Below are 22,901 nucleotides of genomic sequence, written 5' to 3' on the forward strand. Positions count from 1 at the left end.
CTACACAGAAATATCCTAGAGGATTTCCGAGGACAAAAACGATGACAGTCGAAGGCGAAAGATAAATTGATAATTGATGGTTTTTAAATTCTTCGTGGACAACTTTAATGCATTTTATTCGAAGCAGAAAATACGACACTGCCAGTAATTTGTATTTTTTAGTCTCTGACACAATGTTACTGCAGTATAGAAGACCATTATTGTTTTCTTTTATCGAAGAGTTCCAATGAGTCATGCAACCATTCATCATATTGCAATTTGGAACGGCTTACGATAATCTTGTTACGAAGTTTTCGATCGACTTTATCATTTTATAATTAATCCTATTATTACAATCTTCCAATATTTCTGAGAATTTCAGGGATTTTCTCGCAAAAAGTCAGATTTGACATCTTTTTTGCTGTATTCTTTCATCAGCTTCTATCTATTTAATTTAATGTGTTTGCCTGTCATGTCTGAATACAGCTCTTAGCTGTCTTCATGCTTGATTTTGGGTTCCTTCCTCAAAAATTCTGAATCGATTTTGTAAAATTTACACTAAAATCAAATACTATCTGAAGTAGTAATCCTTGTTTTGTTAACTTCATTTGGTTATTTTTTGTTAAAAACAGCCTACTTTTTAAAATGTTCTCCCCTTACTAACTCTTCATTAAAATCATTATATAAATATTTCACAATAACATACCATGAAAATTGGTGCACAATGCTGCTTTATGAAAATAGCTTTCTTGCCATTATTTCAACTGAGACCCCGTATGCTACAGGCTATGCATGTTATAAATCCTGGCAAAATTTCCTTCAGTACACACTGCTATAGCACAATAAACTGAGACCCCGTATGCTACAGGCTATGCATGTTATAAATCCTGGCAAAATTTCCTTCAATGCACACTGCTATAGCACAATAAAGTGAAGAAACATCAGAAATCAAAATCGCTGTCCTTGCAAAATTTTATTGATTGCATATATTACACATCTTCATTAGCCCATTCAGGTGTAGAAAAATAGGACATAAAACTTGATCAATTCATTTCATTTTGTTGCCAGTTTGGTCATGTAATCACAATAATTTTTTATTAAAATTCATGAAGCTCACCATCATTTATTTATAAAACAAATTTCTCTTAATATCTCCGTTGAGATTTATTCACTGTTCAAATATTAGGACAGCGGAGCAGTGTACTGCAGACAACATGCACGGTGCAGGCTTCAGATAAAACAACACTTCATAAGATAAATTGATTTAAATGCCTTTTATTAAATCACGGTGATAAAATATCAAAGAACAACCAACGAGGTAATTTAATTAAATTTTCAGACGAAGATTAGATCAAAATGTAAAAATCCTCAGATGAGACAAGCAATCAGCTGCACAGTTCACTGGTGCAAGGGGCCTCGTAAATCTTCAGAAACCAGTACTGATACTTCCGACCGTTGTATGAAAATCAAAGGGTATGTGGTAATTTACAGAGTATAAAATATTTGTATCATAGTCGTTGGGGGAGTATGAAAAGGGGGAGTTTGAAAAAGACAATAGTGAGCAGCTCACTGGAGCAATATGCCTCATAAATCTTCAGAAACCAGCACTGATACTTTTGACTGTTGTAGGATACTCAATTTGGCAGCATGCAAAATTTTATAAGGTATTAATTATTCATATCCTTACCATAAGGAAAGTTTGAAAAAATATGAAACAAAACTTGTGCAAGGTACCTCCAGAAACACAGCACATGGAGGGTGCCCTTTTGTTTTGGGCTCTGGAATCCCAAAGTGGCTGTTTTCGGATACACAACCGTAAAAAGGACAGCTAGTTTACTTTCCAAAACTAAACATTAAGCATATGAACAAATTAAAAAAAAAATGAAATGAAACTTGTGCAAGGTACCTCCAGAAACACAGCACATGGAGGGTGCCCTTTTGTTTTGGGCTCTGGAATCCCAAAGTGGCTGTTTTCGGATACACAACCGTAAAAAGGACAGCTAGTTTACTTTCCAAAACTAAACATTAAGCATATGAACAAATTAAAAAAAAAATGAAATGAAACGAATGGAGTTTTAAGCCTTACTTTTCTGCACCATGTGAGCTAATGAAGACTGACATCGCCATGCAGGGTGCGATGAGGGAAGTTTTGCTAGGACAGCAGCATTAGCCTGCTATTTTTCAGTTATGAGCAAAGTAAATAGTTATATAGTTACTAAGTAATAGCATGTAAGTACAAGTAATACTTGTTAATATATAGCTAAATTAAATAAGTTACAAGTTAATACATAAAGAATTAATAATTTCTGACAGAAAGAAGTATAATTGATTTACTGGTGTAATAAAGTTTGATATGGTTAGAATGATATGGTTAGGATAATTCTTACACATGGTTTAATCATTCACTCAGTCATGTTATTCTAGTGTTGGTTTGGCTTAGAAATATAAACTGTGTTTCCACTGAGGGAAAAGGTTAGCTTTAAGCTAGCTTTCGTGTGTTTCCACTGGGAAAATTGCCGAACCGTTATGGTTTGGGAACCGAAAACCTCTCTTTTTGCGCTTGACAATTTATAGGGGGGGCCAACTGAAAGCATGAAGCTAGCTTAAAGCTGACTTTCACTTGACCAGAGGAAATGCAAAAAGCCAGCTTTATCTCATTTGGCAATTGGGTCTATTGCATTTTTTACCGGGTCTAAACAGTAGTCTTGTACATCATGGCTTGTGAAAGTCTGATGACCTTGAACAAGTCATCTTCACTCACAACCCAGCTGTAAATGGGTACATATAATCCAGGAAAGATCAATGCCAAGAGGTTGGCCAAGGGCCATCTGGTAGAAAGGATCCTTAACTGTGAACCTATGTTGTTAAATTTTAAAATTCTTTCTTGTCTATTTTAAATATTAAAATGCTTAGGTTTAAATCATTCCATATTTTTCCAAAATCTTTTTATCATGCAATATAGTTTCACATATATATATCTCTGAACTTTTTTTTTTAACAGTTCCGATTGGTTCCTACGCCAAAAACTAAAAACTTGGCAATGTTTTAATTGCTTCACACAGAGTAAGATACATGGAATGAAATTCTCATACCTTCCAACGTCTTCCTCACCAGTTTTAAAAATTTATGCAAAATCATTGTTAAATAAGGTCTGCCTTTTTCTATTTTTGATTTTATTTGATTAATTTGACAAAGTTCCAGGAAAAAAAGTAATTTGGATTTTAGTTAAAATTGAGAATTCCTATGGAAAATGTTTTTTCTGTTTAAATTAATTGGGATGAAAAGAGATGAACTTCTATCTCTTCTGTGTTGCAAGCTGATAGTTGCCCTGAAGTTGATGAATACATCATGTAAAATCCTTCAATTTTACAAATATAACTAAAAGTGAGTTTCTTTCTCTGCCTCTACATATTTACAGCCTCAAAGACACCTTAAAAAATTTAGGGTGAAAAACCGAAAAATGCTTGTTGCTCAGCAGATAAATTCAAGAAAATATCATTTGCCTTATTCATTACAATATAGTAGATAATACATCAACCACAAGAAAAAAAACAGGACAAATCTGATTCCTCAGACACCAAAAGTCAAACAAGAATGAAAAATTGCTGTAAAATTATCAAGTCATCAACAAACCAAACATCGGAACAAAAAAAATCAATTTATCAATTGGTGAAAACCAATCTGTAAAAACGTCAAAATTTAATGAAAATGTGTCGTTGGTATGAAAAATCGACAACAAACATGGTGGTCTTGATTTATCCAGACATAATATTGACTTACTAATAAAAAATATTTGGACCGAAAATAAACGAAATTGTCCAAGTTTTATTAGGAAATTAAGGAAATTGGATTTTATTGTACTTGTCTGATCTCACATTGATTTTGGCAAAAATTCAATTTTGATTTTCATGCTGGTAATTTGGTTTTATCACAAAGAACTAGAACATGGAGAAAATAGAATTACCTTGTAATCATGTCAAGGACAAAGTCATTTTTTCTGAATTGCAAAGCATGTAAATAAAGAAAGATTTGTGTCTGAATAGTGATATCCTTAAGTCCAGCGCACACACGAGCCATCAGCTCAGACAGAATTCATTTGTGCACTTCTCCTTAAGACGATAGCTTCCGTGTGCGGCTAAATTTATGTAAGATTTACTTACGCTGGACTTTACTTCTTACAAGTGACATAATATTCATAGTTCATACTATTGACATGGCATCCACATGAACGATTCTTTGCAATGCAGTTTTGATGAGTAAGTACCAAATTTTTTTTGACATTAGATAAAGAAAGATTAAGTATATTCCAGTATCTCTATGTAAACATATACTTAAAGTATCACATGTTTGGAATTCCAAATTTTAATTCTGGCATATGAAGTCAGAGATGTGTTAGAGGCCCTTACTGCTTACAACCATTAACTCAATCCTACACATATGATCCTTTGCATTGCAGCTTTGAGGAGTAAGTACCAAATTCTCTTTGGCATTACATAAAGAAAGATTAATGTTTTAAAACTTTAAGTCATTCAATAGATTAATTCAGGTAATATGTCATCTTCATGGCATTGGACACTAAAACCACAAAGGTGACTCAAATCCTCCAGATGAGTCTTTCTATCTAAAGGGAAAGTGGGTGACTGAATCTTATTTCTGAGATACTAGTAACACTATGGAAGACAAAGGAAGGAGAAAGAGAAAGATTTTTTTCACTCTATTACTCAAGTTATTACATCTATTTGTGGAGATTTATCAAATTTTATCACAACAATCAATCAGACAACCAGAACATTTTAAACAATTTTCTTGACAGATTAAAAAATATGATTGAAATACAACAGGGATTGTTCGTGCTTTAATCTATAAAGGTCTTTAGGTCATGGTCAAGAATGTTTTTATTCTTTAGATATGAATTTTTTCTAGGCTTACTGAGAAACATAAGAAGCTTGCTCAAAGTAGCCTTAATGGACTTCAAAATTAAAGACTATATTTCATGTCTTCAGATGTTGAAACAATACTTCAAATTGGATTCATTTCATCCAAATGTTTATACCATTATTGCTATTTGTATATATGCTATTTGTAGTTAGTAGATTCCAGAGAAGATAACCTTTGGTAACTGGATTAATAAGGATTTTATTATTATTATTATATATGAATGGGGGCCCGTGTACTTAGGTTGGCCCCTTCCACAGGAATTTTTTTTTTTTTTTTTTTTTACCTATTATGCTTTCCTGCATATTTTCCTAGCGGTTGGAGCCCACTTAGAAGTGGGAGCCTGTGGACTTGGTTCAACCAGTCCCTATGGTAGTTAAGCCACTGCATTTCAGGTAACTAAATCTAAATCTAAAACAATGTGGCACTTGAAAAGTTTCCTTATTTTAAATAGTTCTGATATCTAAAACATTCTTTTTGGGAAATGTTTGTCAGGGATTTTGCTGTTAAATAATTTTGAGCCTTGTTGGCTAATAACAACCCCTGCTTTCAGCTTACTGATAAACGGATGCTTTGAACATTATCTGACATGATTTTCCAGTTTTCAATATTTTCAGATTTAAATATTTTTTTCAAAGAGTTTTGAATTATTGTAGTTGAGTTTCTTAAACCTACTTTTTGGGAAATGTTTGTGCATGACTTTGCTGTTAAAACATTTGGAGTGTTGTTGGTTGATGACATATTACTATCTGCAACCAGCTAACTCCCTCGTTCCCAACCTGTGGTGTTTTCACTCCCTGGGGGTGTGGCCAACTGGTGTAGGAGAAGAATTTATTTTGAATTGAGAGAGCACAACAATGTGGATGAAATTTTTGGGAGGTGAAAGGTCCAGGTGATTGCCCCAGGGGTGTGAAGGTGAGAAAGGTTGGGAACCACTGAGCTAACTAATATGACAGACTATTTGCCATGTTATCAGATTCAAAACACTTACCTTGATAATGCCTCTCCTCCATTGAGTTGTGCTGTAGAGGGATGACTTGGTTGTCCAGACTGACCAGTATCTAAATGACTATGTTGAGGAGTTGGGGTCTGGTTGATCCTATCTTGTTCAGCAGCAGCAGATTTCTGGGCAGCAAGTTGTGACTTCTGCTGTTGTTTATATCGAGATAAACTGAAGAACAAACCTAATATTGCTTTCAGGTTTCCTTCTTTAATATCTGAAACAAAGACAAACGGCATTACAGACATGAATAGCCACATAGCCAGGATGTGCCGCAGAAAATTATATAAGGGACTGAAAAACCCTTAACATATCTGAAAGGAAAGGAACAGTAAGACAAGTTGTAATTAGATTTATTCATGCCTCTCTTCTTTCTGATTGGTAATTTGAAAAATGACATAGAGAGCTGGAACTGGAGTTTTATCAGGAAAAGAAAACTTAAACCCTGTAAGTAAAATCTATGTAAGAGCTATATAAGAAGCTCAGTTGATCATGACTGGCAAATAAAATCAACGCCTTTACTTTATAGTGAAAAAAAAAACCTGTGCAATACTTTATTCTTTAGAGGTAAGTTAATAGAACTTTATAACGATTTATTGTTCACTTTTAGCATTTTCTATTGATGCAATAATAATGTAAGGATGATAAAAAAGTGAATATTAAGAATAAAAAATGAGAATTGTCTGAGAAGTTTAGGTCACAGTGATCTTGTCAGTAAAAATAATTAACATCTCTGTTATGTACTTTGTTATTATCCTGATGACTGAAAACTGTTCATTATGGCGTCTACACATGTTCAATTATGTCATGCATTTCAATCTGGCATTTTTTTAGTTTCTGTGAAATTATCACATGTTGATTATTTCTTTTGTCTGGTTGTCATCCTAAAAACAAGATTTTGTTAGAAATAGTTTTGAAATTATATATTTTTTATTTTGAAAGAGTTGTCGATGACCTGGGTTAATTTTCTAGTAAAAGTTAGAAATATAAGGGCTCTTGAACATGATTGGGTCACCCCTTGAAAGTTGGAACATACAGGGCAGAACTTGTTCCATTGTGTTCTGTGTACCTTATAGAGGGTATTCCTACTCAACCTTTGCAGCAGAGATACTAGAAACACAGGAGCAACTGTCCCATGTCCTTTTATAGTCAAGCAGCACAAGAGCAGAACTTATAGTATTGTGTCCCTCTGGTGCCTTTTGCCCCTGTCACTGACTTCAGCTTTCTCCAGCATACTTGCTTTGCTTTGTATTATCAGAGGATTGCATACTACAGACAAAGACTTTTTTAGTAAAATTTATATCAGGATGTTAACAATCCTTTAAATTTCTGCTAACAATATTTCAATTATAGATTATTTTACCTTTAGCACTGATTCCCTCTACACAAACTCCCAGACTAGACAGGAAACTTAGACAGGCGTTGATATTGTCCACCTGAAATATATAAAATACAGGTACGTTATATAATATCTACATGCAAATTAATACAGTCTACCTGAAACATGTAAAATACAGGAAAATTAACGATGAGTAATATAGATGAGATGGAATAAAATTGACTTCTTATTCAAACAATAACAAAATGTTATAAGGACAATGTAATTCTTCATTGGTGTTTCCTCAGATTATATTCCAGCTCCCCAAGATGACTCTCACAAACACCCCCCAAAAAATCAACCAATATGACGTGTGTTTTCAATCAACTAGTCAAGATTTAGGTCTTGCGGAACTCTAGAAAACGTTTTTATTATTATTCCACTCTAATGTGCATACAATTTTGTTGTGTAAATCAACCAATATGACGTGTTTGTCTTCAGTCCACTAGTCAAGATTTAGGTCTTGCTGAACTCTAGAAAATGTTTTTATTATTATTCCACTCTAATGTGCATACAATTTTGTGGTGTAAATCAACCAATATGACGTGTTTGTTTTCAGTCCACTAGTCAAGATTTTAATATTATTCCACTCTAATGTTAATGCAATTCTGTGGTGTAATTTTGTAGTTTTTGTAGTCAAATTTTTTCAAATTGAAAAGGAAATAAAATTGATTTTAATTCCATCAAATACCAATAATTAGAAATGAGATAAAATAACATAGTGATTGTATAGTCATTTGGAACTGTAGGGGTATGAGTAATAACAAACATAGAATTTAGTCATTAAGCCTGTTTTTGTAACGAGCATGACCTCATATAGCCATTAGATGACTCAAGGCTCGGGACAAAACTGACCGGACAAACTCATTGACCATGAATAATTACCATAGCGATCATAATGGCTGCCTAACGACTTGGAAGTTATGACTAGGACCAATTAAATTGATTCCTGTTTATTCTGCAGACTTGTTGATTCAATATGGCTGAGGGTACTAAATGAATTCTGGACAATCTTTGTTCTCAAAGAATGAAGTGCCTATCATATTAAGACCATACTTGTCATCAGATATCTCTAGTCTGTCTACACTAGCTTGTGAACACTCTAAAGGGCATAATTTGACACACAAAATTCAAATGTCATGTAAGAAATTTTATGATCGTTATGGAGAATTCCTTGATAAATTCAATAAATCTGCTTCTTGCATTTTGGCTGATTTGTTTGGTCAGACATGAATTGAAGTTATCGCCAATGAAAACTGAAAAGCATACAGCTCAAATCAAATTTAGGAGATTTTCAGAAATTCAGCGCCTGTTTAATCAAGACCAAATGCCAATCTATAAACATTTTTGTGAACACTTTTCTTGTGCCAAACCTTTTGGGAGTGACTGCACAAGAGTTATCAATTTCAGACATAAATTCCTAAAGAATTAGAACTGTTCATTATCAATATGAGTGAAACCTTTCAAAATATGTGAATAAGTGCCCCATGTGTAAAAACGCAATTTTTCTTGTCCATATTATGTTAACTTAATAAAGAACTAGTCCAGTCATCAAATCCTGGTGTGCAGCCAAGAGAACAGCCCAGGAAAGAGCGAGATGGTAATCTACAGTGCAGACCCTATGTTCCGATTGGAATGAAAAGGACTAAAGAAAAAAAAGTTCCAGTTCTTGTTTTAAAAAAAATAAAACTAGAGCCACACGTGGCACAGAGTGGGACTTTGCAAATGTAGCAAATTGCAAAAGACTCTGAAAAAATCAACCTTCTACGATAATTACATCACGCGCAAGAGCAGATTCAACCCGGATGTGCCACGCCCACCTCAACTTTTTTGTCATAGGTTAATTTATATTCAAATTGTCTTGTTGTGTTCCAAGTTTCAATGTTCTACATAAAATAGGTCATAAGATATATACACACCAAGCTCAAAGAAACAGAAATATTGTAAAAAAAAACCCAAATTTGAAAAATTCACGAATTTCAATTTTTCTTTAAAAAACGATTGTTATAAATCATTTGAAAGAGCATGAAAAGCACATTAAGAATCCGAAAAAATTAACCCTCTAGGTTAAATAGGTCACGTGCTAGAGCAGTCCAAAGTTGCGAATTTGGCTGTTTTCGGACAGCTATAAAACCGGAAGTACATGTCGGAGGTCAAATGTCAAAGTATTAACTGCTAGCTAAGGTCAATGAGCTTTGACCTTATGAAGGTCAAGGTCATCAAAGTTCACGATCACGCGATATGACCCTTCAAACTTTGAAAAAATTCAACCGGATGTTGCAAAAAAGCAAAATTGAGAATCAAAAAACGGCTTCCTAATGTCATGTTTTTTTTTATCTTCTTTCATTTGACACCAAAATCATTTAAATCGGATGAGCCATTATGTCTGAATAAAAATCGAATCATTTCAGAAAAATCAAAATGGCGGCCAAAGTTTCACGTCTGTTCCGGATTTTTTTTTCTTCGTTTTTTTGTCATAACTTTGTCTACCTATCAGCATAAAAATTTTTGTCCTATACAAATTACACCGGAAGATATTCAACCGGAAGTGAACATCGTTTTCCTGTTTAAACCGGAAGTGAAATTGAAAATTTGACTGTACCATTTTGTTTACATTCTTAAACTGTGTTTGCTCAATTTTTTTCAGATTAATCAGACAAAAAGCAAAAAAAATGAAAAAAATGCAAAATTTGGCAAAAAAAATGTCTGCGACAAATTTTTGAATTTTGAAATTTTGAAACTGCTATTCTTTCAGATTTTAACAGTAGATTCCAAAAATGCAAACCCAAAGAAAATCGACCGAAAAATACAACTTCTAGAGCCGATTATCTATTCTTGCATATATTGAACTGTGGCACTTCCGGTTTTGCAAAAAAGATCCAAAATATATTTATGCACATCATCGCCTATATCTAAGGTTCGTGAATGTTGAATGGTTGCTGCAACTATTGTAGTCTAAGCTCAGGAAGGTGTGTAAAAATCGAAAAAAAAAAAAAAAAAAAAGAATTGACATTTCGATAACAAACTGGTCCCACAATAAAATTTAGAAACTCCATCACACCCTAAGGACCAATAATGTCCACGAAATGTTAAAGATTTCAGATTCAATAACAGAAGAATCAACTTAAGACCAATTACCCAAGACTACAATAATTAGCAAGATCCAATTATCCAGGGGTTACTTGTGGTCATTTCAATGTCTATTAAGAGGAAATCGGACAAAGTGGCGGAAACAAAAGATTTAATTAATATGCCACAAATGGCCTCTAACCCTATGAAGATCGTAATGGAGGTTCCCTGGAGATTTTCATAACAAAAGGTCAAAGGGTCAAATTAATTCGGAACTATAGATTCTTATCAATTGAATTTATTTTTATTTGATTGAAGACGACTATCCATTTTCTCACAATTTTATTGTCACTAATATTTACAGAATATTGGATAAAATCGTGTCAAAGGAAATTTGAATTGAATTGCATCCATAACAATTGGATTAGGGAGTAGTTCTAATTCTCAGAGGGCTTTGGAAGAAATCCTGACATAAATTCCTTGACACAAGTTAAGTTTCTGATGCCCTTGGCTGTCAACTTCGCAAGTTTAATACAATTTAATTTTTCAACAAAGCTTTTCAACGATATAAAAACTACAGATTCGATACTTAAATCAGAATTTTCACTGTCACTAGGCAATAGCATAGAAAATGTACGTCCTACTCTTCTGTATTGCCATGTAGTGTGCAATGAGGGAAAAAAATTGTATCTTATAAAGCAATGAGAGAATTAAGCCTGCTTGTTTCTTTGATTTTAAACTGACAAGGGGTCATGACCTTGCTCAACTTGTGACACACCCAGCTTGGGTTCTGAATTTAAGTTTGAAAAACATAAATATAAAGACTGATTCAAACATAGACCTGTGTTGCATTTTCCATAAAATATGACTACACTGTTTTCTTCAAATTTTTTTACAAGAATACCAATTTCCTGAACAGCAGAAATTAAACATCAATGAACACATAATAAAAATTCAACCCAAATTCAAAATTTAGATCAATGACTTCGCCACATAGCTTTTGACAAAAATTACCATAACTCGAACTCTAATAATACATGAAAAAAAATTTTAAAAATCCAATTTCCGGAATAATAGAACAGCAGAAATTAGAGCGTCTGCAGAGCATAAAAAAGTGACAAGATAAACTGGCCTTGTGACATTTCTTATCAAAATTTGCGATAAATTCTAAAAAAACCTCAGACATCAAATCATTTTCAAAGCTATAAAAATAAATAGAAAATTTTTACAGACTGTTCCCACTTAGATAAAATATAATAGGCATGAAATTAAACAATTTTAGAAAATATGTGAAAAATATACACGGTATAACTGTTGTTATTTAAATTGGCCGGTGCTTTCAGATATTAATCTGCTGAATTATATAGAAGATGAAACGCATGCCATAGTTTAAAGGGACATTCTGCTTTTTTTTGTAGGTCGAAAAATTTTTTTGTTCAAATATGTGAAAACTATAAACCAAACTCTGGAGAAAGGTCTCCCATAATGTATCTGACCGTTGATTTTTTTAACATGAAAACTTTACATAAAAGGTAACGTAACCTTTTAAAGTTCGTTGTGCTTTTTGCACAAAGTGGAATGCCCCTTTAATTGGAGAAAATATTAAAAATTCAGGAAATTTTTGTTTAAATCCCAGCCAGAAAAATCTCAAATGTCAATAATATGACAAAAAAATAAATAAACAGCCCTGGTAAAAATGACAGTAAACTTTTTAGCAAATATACCATGCAGTGGAGGAAATTTTGCAAGGACAATGGCATAATATTGATGTTTGATTTTTACTAAAAGAAGGAATATTCGATGCACACTGTTCGGTGAGGTGTACGGTGCAGGATTATCGATGTAGTTGAAGCGAATCATGTCCACACCCTGTCCAAACCTGTACGTTGTTTCTTCTATTATCTACTGTATCGTTAATCCCGCATCGTACATAGTACCAGACAACATACATATTCTATTCATACCTTTAGAGTGAATCCATAGTCATAACACCATAGAACCTTCTTGTTCACAACATTGACCCTTTTTCAACTAACAACACTTTTCAATCATCTGGGTTAAAATCTTGTTAAACCAATTGTTATTAAATAGCCTTGAAATACTATTTTTAAATCTTCCTCTAAAACTTGAACCCTGTGTCTAATAATAACTGAGACACTATTCAATCAGCAGGGTTACTATTGTCCCAGAGTCTTAATAACTTATTAGAACTTGAACAATCAAAAATTGATATAAAAGAGCAATTGCCGTGTTCCCTACTTCTACAAACTAATCCACCACACAATAAATATGTCTACTGCCATTTTGAAATTCTTGTGATAAAGGTCAACAATTAATCAGACTGGAATTTATAAAACTTTGATCTGTCTGAGCTGTTGATAGCTTCCCTTTTCTAATCCTACATGTCAATTTAAAAATCATTTCTCAGCTTTAAGTAGAGGCAACAAGAGCAATGAGATCAGCAGGCAATTTTCTGTTCTCAGATAAAAAGCGTGCAGATATAAGGATCTCTGGATTGTCAACACGACTTTATATTAGTCTACATGTTTCTGTCATAACTATATATTACAAACACAAGACAATATTATTGAATAAACACACTTCTTTAATAATATATTAAACATATAACGTTTCAACACAAATTACATGTGTCGTCATCAGATGAAACATTCAGAGAATATAATATAACAGAATATATAACAATTGATAATCACATGGATTAATCTTTAATATGAATGAAAGCATGGCCTTGAATGAGAGCGCAGGTTATTGATAAAATAACAATAATTAATAAAAGAAATTCAACCTGATCTGTATGTAATGCAAACTATTTTGTCTTCTAATCATATGTGTGAAGGTATGAATATAAGATCTGTAGACAATCTTTTATAAGGTATCTAGAGAAATTTCTAAAAGGCGTAAAAGTAATCATCTATAACGATGACGTCATTATAACGTGACGTATGATGTCAACAAACCCGCCATCGTTGCTTGGGAGAAAGTCTTGGGAAATTAGGTCAAAGCTGTCATTTTATTCCTAATGACGCATAGAATATCCAGGAAAAATAAACGTAAGGGATGTTAAGTTGGTACAAAACATCCCTTTCAATTGTCGTAATTTATTTAAAGAATTGCAGAATATTCACTTCGAAACTACCCCGATTGACTGCGATCTAGTTGTCAACAAACATGGCGGCCCCCATGATCCGCCATCTTTTTTCTCACTTTTTTTTTGACTACCCATGGGGCATAAATTTTCTGAAACGAATTGATGTATATGTTGTTTCATTGTAAAAACATGGTTGTTTCTTTCCTTCTACAGCTAACGCTGCAAGTACAGCTTTGGACGGCGATTTTTAGCGCAGACTAGACCCTTGTGACAGGTTTCACCAATTGACTGCGGGAACACAAGGAAACAAAATATCTCCAGTCAGTCGTTTTTCACTATTTGTTCGTAACCAGGAGATGATCATAAAATTAAAGTGAATTTGTATAAATGAAGAACTAATGATCCGAAACACAAAACAAATCCCGAATTCCAAAACAATAGTAGTTACTCAAGATTCTTGTCGGTGATAAAAACAGTTTGTGTGTCCACATCATCACACTTTATGGAAACTTTTATATCATGTGTCATAACAGTATTAATAGCTATATCTCCAATTTATTGATTTGCCAAAATCTGAACATTTTTCCATAAAATTGAATTATTTGTCAGATAGATTTGTCTGGAAAATAAAATAACACAATTTAAAGAGAGGAGTCTATAAATCATGAGAAATAGAAATAGCTTATCTATTACTAGCAGGGAAATATAATGTTATGGGGCTTCATTTAATAGATTTACTTCCAATGAGATATTTGTTATGAGACTGTTAGTTTTTAGTTATTGTAAGGTTATAGACTGTTTCTAGACTTGAAAGGAAATGAAGTTTAAAGTTCCTTTTTTTCAAATCTGATTGGGCAAATAGGTAACTGCACGCAGTATGCAATAAGAAAAATATAGCATAAGCCTACTCATTTTCCATTTCCAGTTCTTTAACATGTACAGCCTGTAGTTGACTTCCAAATTTTACAATCTAAGATCTTTTCTCACAGGTCGTCTTTTTCTCATCTGCAGATTTAAAATAGGAACAATAATCTGAAAACTGTTACATAATGAATCTTGTGAGTTTGAGAAATCAAAATAAATCATTGCAGACAAAAGGTAACTTTTATTTAGAGAGACAACTAGACACAGCTGTATAAAAACAGAAAAAATGTCAAAATTCCAGCTGTCTTCAAAAGATGAGACTTAGAAATACTAAATAGCGATAATGTCTAAAACACACCCACAACTTTTTTAAAAATCTGATATTGTTCAACATCTGCAGACTTCAAAAAAACATTCAGAAATCGTGCATTTCCCATCAAGCATTTCAATAAACATGACATTGTTTTGCTTGGAAACGAGAAGTCATAAACCTGTTAACGAAATGCGATCTTTTGTTGTACCATGTGACTAAACAATGATGTAATCATGGCAACAATGTGTTTCTCGTAATTTTTATGTTTCGTTCCACCAGTCAAAGCAAATTGAAGACACATTTTTAAAATGTTTTTGATTATTTTTCAAGACCAAAATGAGCCGAACAGATTTTAAATTGGTGAAAGTTGTCCACGTGTAGGGATATCAAATTGATGTAATTTAAATTCTTTATAAATAACTTCTTTTCTTGTTAAAACAAAGTTTTAATGATACCTTGCTGGGCACAGTAATATACACCAACTTGTTTTTCACATCATTTATTCCATTTCTGCTTTAATGAAAGATTGATGCTTGACACTATATTTTCAAAATGTTTATGGGAAGTTAGACAACAAGATTTCTTTTGAATTTTGAATGAATAAAGTTTCTGTCTGTGGAAGATTATCCAGGACTTTTCCAAAGTTTAAAAAAAAAATGGTTACCCTTGTATACAATGTTCCCAATTAGCCTGCCCTGTAACATAAACTACTGGTCCTGTATTCTCGAAACGATCTTAGCGCTAGGATGTCCTAAGTTCTTATCTTCTAACATTGATTCTAGGACATTCTAGCGCTAAGATCGTTTCGAGAATACGGGTGCTGATTTTGCCATTTAGGACTGTAATTTGGCGTAATTTGATTATTCAGTATCCTGAGTCAATTCAAAGAGATCTGGCTCTGAGTCAAAGATAAGGGTTATACAATATCACACTGTAAAATTACAGTAACATCAAAATATTAACAAAGGGGTCCTTTTAGTGGAGAAGTTTTTAAGATATTGGTAAAACTCAGTGGGTGGTAAGATTCAACCTATATATTACTGTTTATCGTATGCATCTGACAAAATGGCACCCTAGCTATGTTCTTTGTCGTTTAATATTAAATGTGTAGAAACACTGACATAACTTTACAAATTTAAAAACCATCAAGTAATTTGTCGACTCATTTTACTAATGTTAAAATCATACGGAGGTTATATTTTTTTAACGATAAAACAAGGAGGCCACACAGATTGGTTTCTAGGGTCAAATCAGTTAAAATATGCCTTAAAATATAAGCTGGAAAGGTATATAGTGGTTACACAGCAAAGCACAGGAATATTCCTGGTAGACCCTATATGGAATTGCTACTTAAAAAACAGCTAATCAAAAAGTGAATTGAATACACTCTAGAGTCGATCTGCATCTTTCAAATTTTCAGTCAGACACCTATGGTTCTTGCAAAACTACTGCTACATTATCACTGCTTATAACATCTTAGGTTCTGTACTTGATCATGGTGGCTCAGTGAGTTTAATGCTTGCTAACTAACCTAGGATTCCAGCGTAGTGTAATTAGATTTCCAACAAGGTTTTTACCTGGCCGTGATGCTAGGTGGAAAGACGACAAACTAAGGCTTTATGTGCAACATACATACATAAAACATTCCTCAACAGTTGAAAATCTTAAATAATGAAGGTATCAAAATCTAAAAGATTATAGTTTTACTAATTGAAACCAAAGTTAAAGAATTAGTTCAACATACAGGATATCTCATGAATAACCTTGGCATATGTTAAAAATTAAACGAAGCATGTTAAACATTTTTTAAAAAACCCAGCATAATTATAACTGTTAAGTGAAGTTCGTTAACGATTTAATTTAATTAGTTATGCTAATTAGGTAGACCTTGCCTGGCAGAAAGAGATGAAACATAATAGGCATCTGTTACAGTACCGAGTTTAATTTACAAAAAATATGAGAAGAAAAATTCAAATCGTTTTAGTCTGCCATCTTTGATGCATTTAAACAGGTCTGTTGTATGGTTGCATTTGAAGGTCTGGCAAGTCATCTTTATGGGTCCAAATTAGCAAATTTAAAGATACTCTGAAGAGTTGTATAAAATTTAAATTTCAATAGAATGCATACTTATTGCAAGTTAAAAATAATTGTAAATATATTAGTAATTACTGAACTCTGATCAATTGATAGTCAAGATTTCTTACAATTTTATTTACACAGAATTAAAAGTTATGAATTTTTGGAGTACAGACACAACAGTTAAGTTTTAATTGAAATGGCCTACTCCTGTCAATGGTAATTTGAAGTTATCAGTGGACAGATGTCCTGGAGGTATTGATAGCACGATAGTTCAGCAGTTAAATTACTCCAATCAATCGTGGAATCAATCAGACTAATTCCTCATAAGTCTTCAACTAATCATACATCAGACGTCATTATTGACAGACACAGTTATTGATATAATATTGACCTCAATATTTTTAGGGGTCAAGGTTCAGCTCAGAAATTAAGCCTGCATCTGGCATTACTATCCTTGGCATGGACACTTACATCTAGAGGAACTAGATATTTTGGACCAATGATATGCAGCCTTTTACACCATTTGGAATCAAGTTGAAACTAATTCTTCAATAGCATATTAGAAACATATGTTATAGATAAATTAGACAATTATTATTGATAGATACTTCTAGAATATTTATAACTTTCAATGTTTCTAACACCTGTCATCAAGTTTTGATTGAAACTGTAACTCAACTATAATATTTTCAGCCCAGCAAAGTTTCACACATGATGAAGGTAAGGGAGGGAAAAAAACCTAGAATTTAGCTATGAGCCCCAGTTACCATTGTTTTCATTGGAAATAGTAGAACTTTACAACTAATGGATAACAATTGCTGCATTGTAATAAGATTGTTAGATCACCTCTGTAGAAAGACTTTAAATATTGTAAGGATATAACCTATTTATTGAATATGGGTGAGAATAATGTCCAATACACTGCAATGACATGGTCCTGTCAAACATTCAGCCCATTTATTGATGCAAACCCTAATATCTTAAGATGAATTTTTATTTTTACTACAATGATAACAGTCTCTAAGTAGCATTCTTAAGCCTTGAGCAAAATTCATTGTTGCATTGTTTTCCCTCCAAATGGAATTGGTCATATCTGAAATGTTTGAGAGGTTAATACAGTATTTGTCCATAACTTTAAACAATCTCTGATCAAATACACAAACATGATCAATGGTAGTAAATAGTGTTTACTCCTGGTATTTATTGGTGTCTGAATCCTGGCACCATCTGTCCAATTTTCAGGTTGTTATTTTATTTTATAGATTTGAATTTCTTTACTATGATCATTTTAGTGACCTCCTTAAAGTGTCGATGCAAAACATAATGCTAGTAAGTTGTCCTTCAGTTTTGGAATTGGCCACTTATCCAGCTCACCTGAACTCCATAAAATTTTGAACAAATCCAAACAGATAAGATACTATTTGTTGATCTTCAGTGAGAAACATCTTTACTTCTCTATTCTCGCATGTAGTATCTGATTCGTACTTCCATCTGCCCAATTTTAATTTTTTGTTAGAGCTGTAGATATATTTATCATGGCCAAATATAGCTTTCAATCGTTTGAGCAGATAAATACAGTATTTGTCTGCAATCTTAAACGATCTCCGATCAAATACACGATCATGATCAATGCTCGTAAATAGTGTTTACACTCGGTATTCATTGGTAACTGATTCCTAGCGCCATCTGTCTCAGTGTCGTCTGACTCCTGATTGCGTTTCAGACGCAGAACAATAAAAACAGTCGAACCCATTCAATTTATGGACGAAAAGTAAACATAGCTAATCTGGCAACTGTGTATTAATCAGAGCTGCCAAATTACAACAAATAGTTACAAGAATTATTAATTATTCAATGATGACAAAACAAATAAAACTCGCAAATTGACAAAGTGAACGACATTACAATCAATGAGTAATTTTTCAGTGTCATAGTGTTTGAACACAATACAACAAAAAATGCAGAATTCATTTCAGAAACTGAGAAAGTGTTAAAAATGCAGAGATTTAGAATCTTTTCCTGTCAATTTCTTAAAGTATCTTCTGACAAAGTTGAAAATTCATTTTTGAGAAATTTGCTTAACTTATTTCAGAATGTTTTCAAGGAAAAAACATCAAAGTATTAATAGCAATGTTAATGGTTCCTCAATATGCGTATCCTATCGCAACGTCGTGTGTCAATTGTTAGGCTTGTATCACGATATGCATCATATTGTGATCCTTGTATCGTGATATATTGTATGGTGGCATGATACAGCACTAATATTTATATGCTCAATTTCAACTTCCTTAGGACCTATTCAAAATCAAAAATCCTGTTTTTCAATAATATTAAGATTGCTTTATTGCTATAAGTAAACCATGACTTTTAAATGGGTTTGAATTCCTGTTAAAACCAGAGTAATTAGTAAAATACAGTCTGATCACCTTGAATGCTGTTCCATTTATTAAATTTCTATAAGTTTAGATTCTTCTCAACCTCCACTAAAGAGCAGAGGCGGAGCCATTACTTGTGACCTTGGCCGTTTAAAGAGGTTTAAGGAACTTCTTCACTCTAAATACCACACACAGCTCAGTTTTTCTATCAGTATGAATTCTAGATTTCCAGAAAGTTTCCGCATCAATTTCAGGAATCAAATTCAATTACAAAGTTCCAAATTGTCTTGAATCAAAATTGACATTAATTGACCTTTGATGAACTTTTGAATTTTTTTGAAGCACGGAACTTAATTATTGATGGAAGTGGTTTTAGCTCTCTGGGGGTTCCCAAAACATTTTAACATTCAAAATAACGAGACACACTACTGCTGTGTACAATTATCTTGAAGAGCTCTCTCATTAACTTCTTTTGTGTTCAGACGCATGTGCGTGCATGCATGTGACATGTCTTGAGAAAAAATTTAATGTTTTACAAATCAATTTGACCAATTCTGACAAGAAATGCTGTGAAGAGTTTTTCAACTTCCTTCAAGTAATTGTCAAAGAAACAATTTTGCCGCAGGACACTTTTTAATAAAAGCTTGATTCATTTTTAAAGGCTTTCTAATGAAAACTTTAGGTGTTTTATCACATAGACAAATAAGTGTTCTTGTTAAAATACTTCCATCAAAATGCTGACATGAGAGGAGATAAACAAAATTAAAAGCAGCAGTTTGTAAAAAAAATAACTGCATGCAATAAAGTAATTCCTGATTTTCTCTGTAGTATAAACATATAGATCATATTTATACCAGTCTAGATTTAGCCCTAAACTGTTGCTACCTTTCAATTTATTGACTTGTTTACTATTTCTGAACATATTCATACTAGACATAGTCTGAAACTGTTAGTACCTTCCAATTTATTCATATATTTACAATATTTTTCAACAATAAAGTTAAATTGATACATCAACAGAAGTTCAAATCAGCACTATTCAGTAATCATCCTCATCTATAGAATATTGCAGAGGATGGCTGACCATTTTTGCCCAGTGGCGGAGCCAGGTTTACGTCCAAAGAGGGGCGAAATATCTGAGATGGCCCGAATTTCTAGCCTAGTTATGAGATTTTAGCCCGAAAACATTCTTTCAGGGCCCCCCTTTGTCTCCGTTACTTTTTTTGCCAACTCTGTACTTGTATAAGTCTTATAATTACAAATGAGGTCAGTTTTCTCTTTGGTATTATACTATTTTTAACACTTAATCATCTAAAATACAGTACAAATATTAACAATATCAATATCTTTATTGCATGATAGACTGTTATTAACCATCTTCTATTGTTTATAGAGCATGGTGTCTCCATAGGACATATTTTATTACTTATTTTACTCATCATTAACAGTTCATATTTCAAGGGCAATAACTCTTTGCTCTTATGTGAATGTATTTTAGCACAACCATTGCATGATACAGATTAATATACTATCTTGTATTGTGGCTTCTCTACAGGATATATTTCATCACTAACTTCATCTTACTAACTATTGCAAGGGCAATAACTCAATTTCTCTTATTGGTACACTTGTCGCATTTGAGCACAACCATTGCATGATATAGATTAATATACTAACTTTTATTGTGGCTTCTCTTCAGGATATATCAAGGGCAATAACTCAATTTCCTCTTATAGGTATATGTGTCGCATTTGAGCATTTGCATTGATATCATTGCATGATATAGATGAATTTTTTAACTTTTATTGCTGTTAGAGCATGGCTTCATCGGGTCTCCACTTCATTAATTATTATCAATCGATATATCTTACTCTCTACATGATGTTGCTATACATACATGTCGATATTACTTATCTTTAAAGTTATCCAAGGGCAATAACTCAGTTTCCACGGAAATGAAAACTTGTCATATTCAAACTCATCAAAGATTTCAGATAATTCCAGATAATGACAAAAAAAATGTTAGGAAGTAGACACATCATTTATTTTTAAAAGATTTTATTTGTAAGGAAACAGTTATAGGCTATTAACAATTCAATAATAATTGGTTAGCTTTTCTTTTCAAAAGAATGATTACACAATACTTAAAACCCCTATTCAAATTGTCAACTTAACTCAATGTAAGAAACTCTGTTTAAAAAATAAATATCAGGCCCAGGAGCAATTTTCTGCCATTAAAAAACACAATAGAAATTTCAAGCTGAGATTTTACATGATAATTAAATATCAAAGGTTAACTCCCTTTGTTTCATGTATTTATTATGTCAAATGTGATATTCATTTTTTAATCAGGTTTAAATTTTAACAATGACAAAATCCTACTTTTGTGTAACTTGCTAAAAAATATAAAGTTTATTTAAGTTGGCTAGTGCTTTTTGCAAAATATTGTTGTTAAAAAATGATTGACATACCAAGCTGATATCCTAGGTTCCTTGGAATAAATGAGTGTTCATATTAATTTTTCAAAATTGTCAATATAATCAGATCAACAGCATTGTGAAAATCGCAATATTTTTGATACATCTGTCATATGCATTCATAAACCTTGACATAAAAAAAAACCTTGATATTATGAATAATTTTCACAATTGACAGGTATTACAAATTTACATGATAATATCAGAGATATTGATTTGCACATGCATTGCATGACAGTAACACATTAATACCACAAAGGATATGGTTTTCACATTTCCTCTTCCTACATTGTTTTCAGAATAAACAGGAATCAATATTATATTAAATTGAAATATCATCTGATCCTCAAAATCAAAAAAAAAATCTTTGAGGAATACTTTGTCTGAAAATGAACAAAAATTAAAAATCTAAAACTTGTTCAAAATGAGTCCATATTTATCAGCGGACCTACCTGGTTAATAACTAAACAACAGATCCCTGTATAAGACGATGAATCCATTAAACATTTTTTCAAGAATGACTGTAGTTTTATGGATAGATTGTCTTATACAGGGGGTACTGTCTTTAATCTATGACTCCAGGTCAAATTTAAAAATCCAAATTTTTTATTCATCCTAAGAGGTAGTATTCCTTTAATTCATTCATTCATGATCAGAGAATGCATGTGCATTGCATGACTAGGGACTTGGCGATCAATTTACTGTAATTGGCTCCATAATTAACTATTAATTACTAGATTTACATTTTTTTCTGACAATTATAGATTTTTCAATCAATAATCTACCCAGATTTGTATTTTGTATGATACTATCAAATGCACATGCATTCAGGCATAAACGAATTTTGTATGAATGCGCTGTAAAACTTCCCGTTTCAAGTTCTATTCTTCCTGATCAAAAATAAAATATTAATAATAAATAATTTAATTGTAACCTCAGATATTAACTTTCAATTTATAGAAATAACAAACGCATGTGCATTGATGTAGAAAACGCATGCACATGAAATAAATGTAGACTGTGTAATAAATATAATAGAATATTGATTGATATTTTGTTATTTTAAACATCAAAGGATGTGGAAACAACAGGTACTCTAAAAATCACACACCTGTAAAATTACTGTTATATTAATTTCATATATTATTACTAGTAAAACAGCATACTCTATAATTTAACGGTTAATTCTTTGATAATCAAGCACCTGTAAAATTATTGTTATATTTCATATTAACTTTCAGAAAAACAGCATAAAACAGGTCAAGGGTCTATTTTTCTAGGAGGTTAAAATCCTAATACCATTGAAGCCTTTCATCACAACCC

General features: G+C 32.5%; 1 protein-coding gene across 1 annotated transcript in view; it reads right to left on the reverse strand.

Moving 5' to 3' along the window:
- Positions 1-22,901, reverse strand: part of LOTGIDRAFT_168332 (hypothetical protein) — a gene marked incomplete at both ends in the record, with an annotated part of 29,823 nt that overhangs the window by 4,169 nt on the left and 2,753 nt on the right. The window contains 2 exons of the mRNA XM_009066215.1: positions 5,906-6,131; positions 7,278-7,350. Coding sequence (XP_009064463.1) covers positions 5,906-6,131; positions 7,278-7,350 — 299 coding nt within the window. The remainder of the gene's footprint in view (positions 1-5,905; positions 6,132-7,277; positions 7,351-22,901) is intronic.

The sequence above is a fragment of the Lottia gigantea genome (genome assembly GCF_000327385.1).
Source record: "Lottia gigantea unplaced genomic scaffold LOTGIsca_74, whole genome shotgun sequence".
NCBI lineage: Eukaryota > Metazoa > Mollusca > Gastropoda > Lottiidae > Lottia > Lottia gigantea.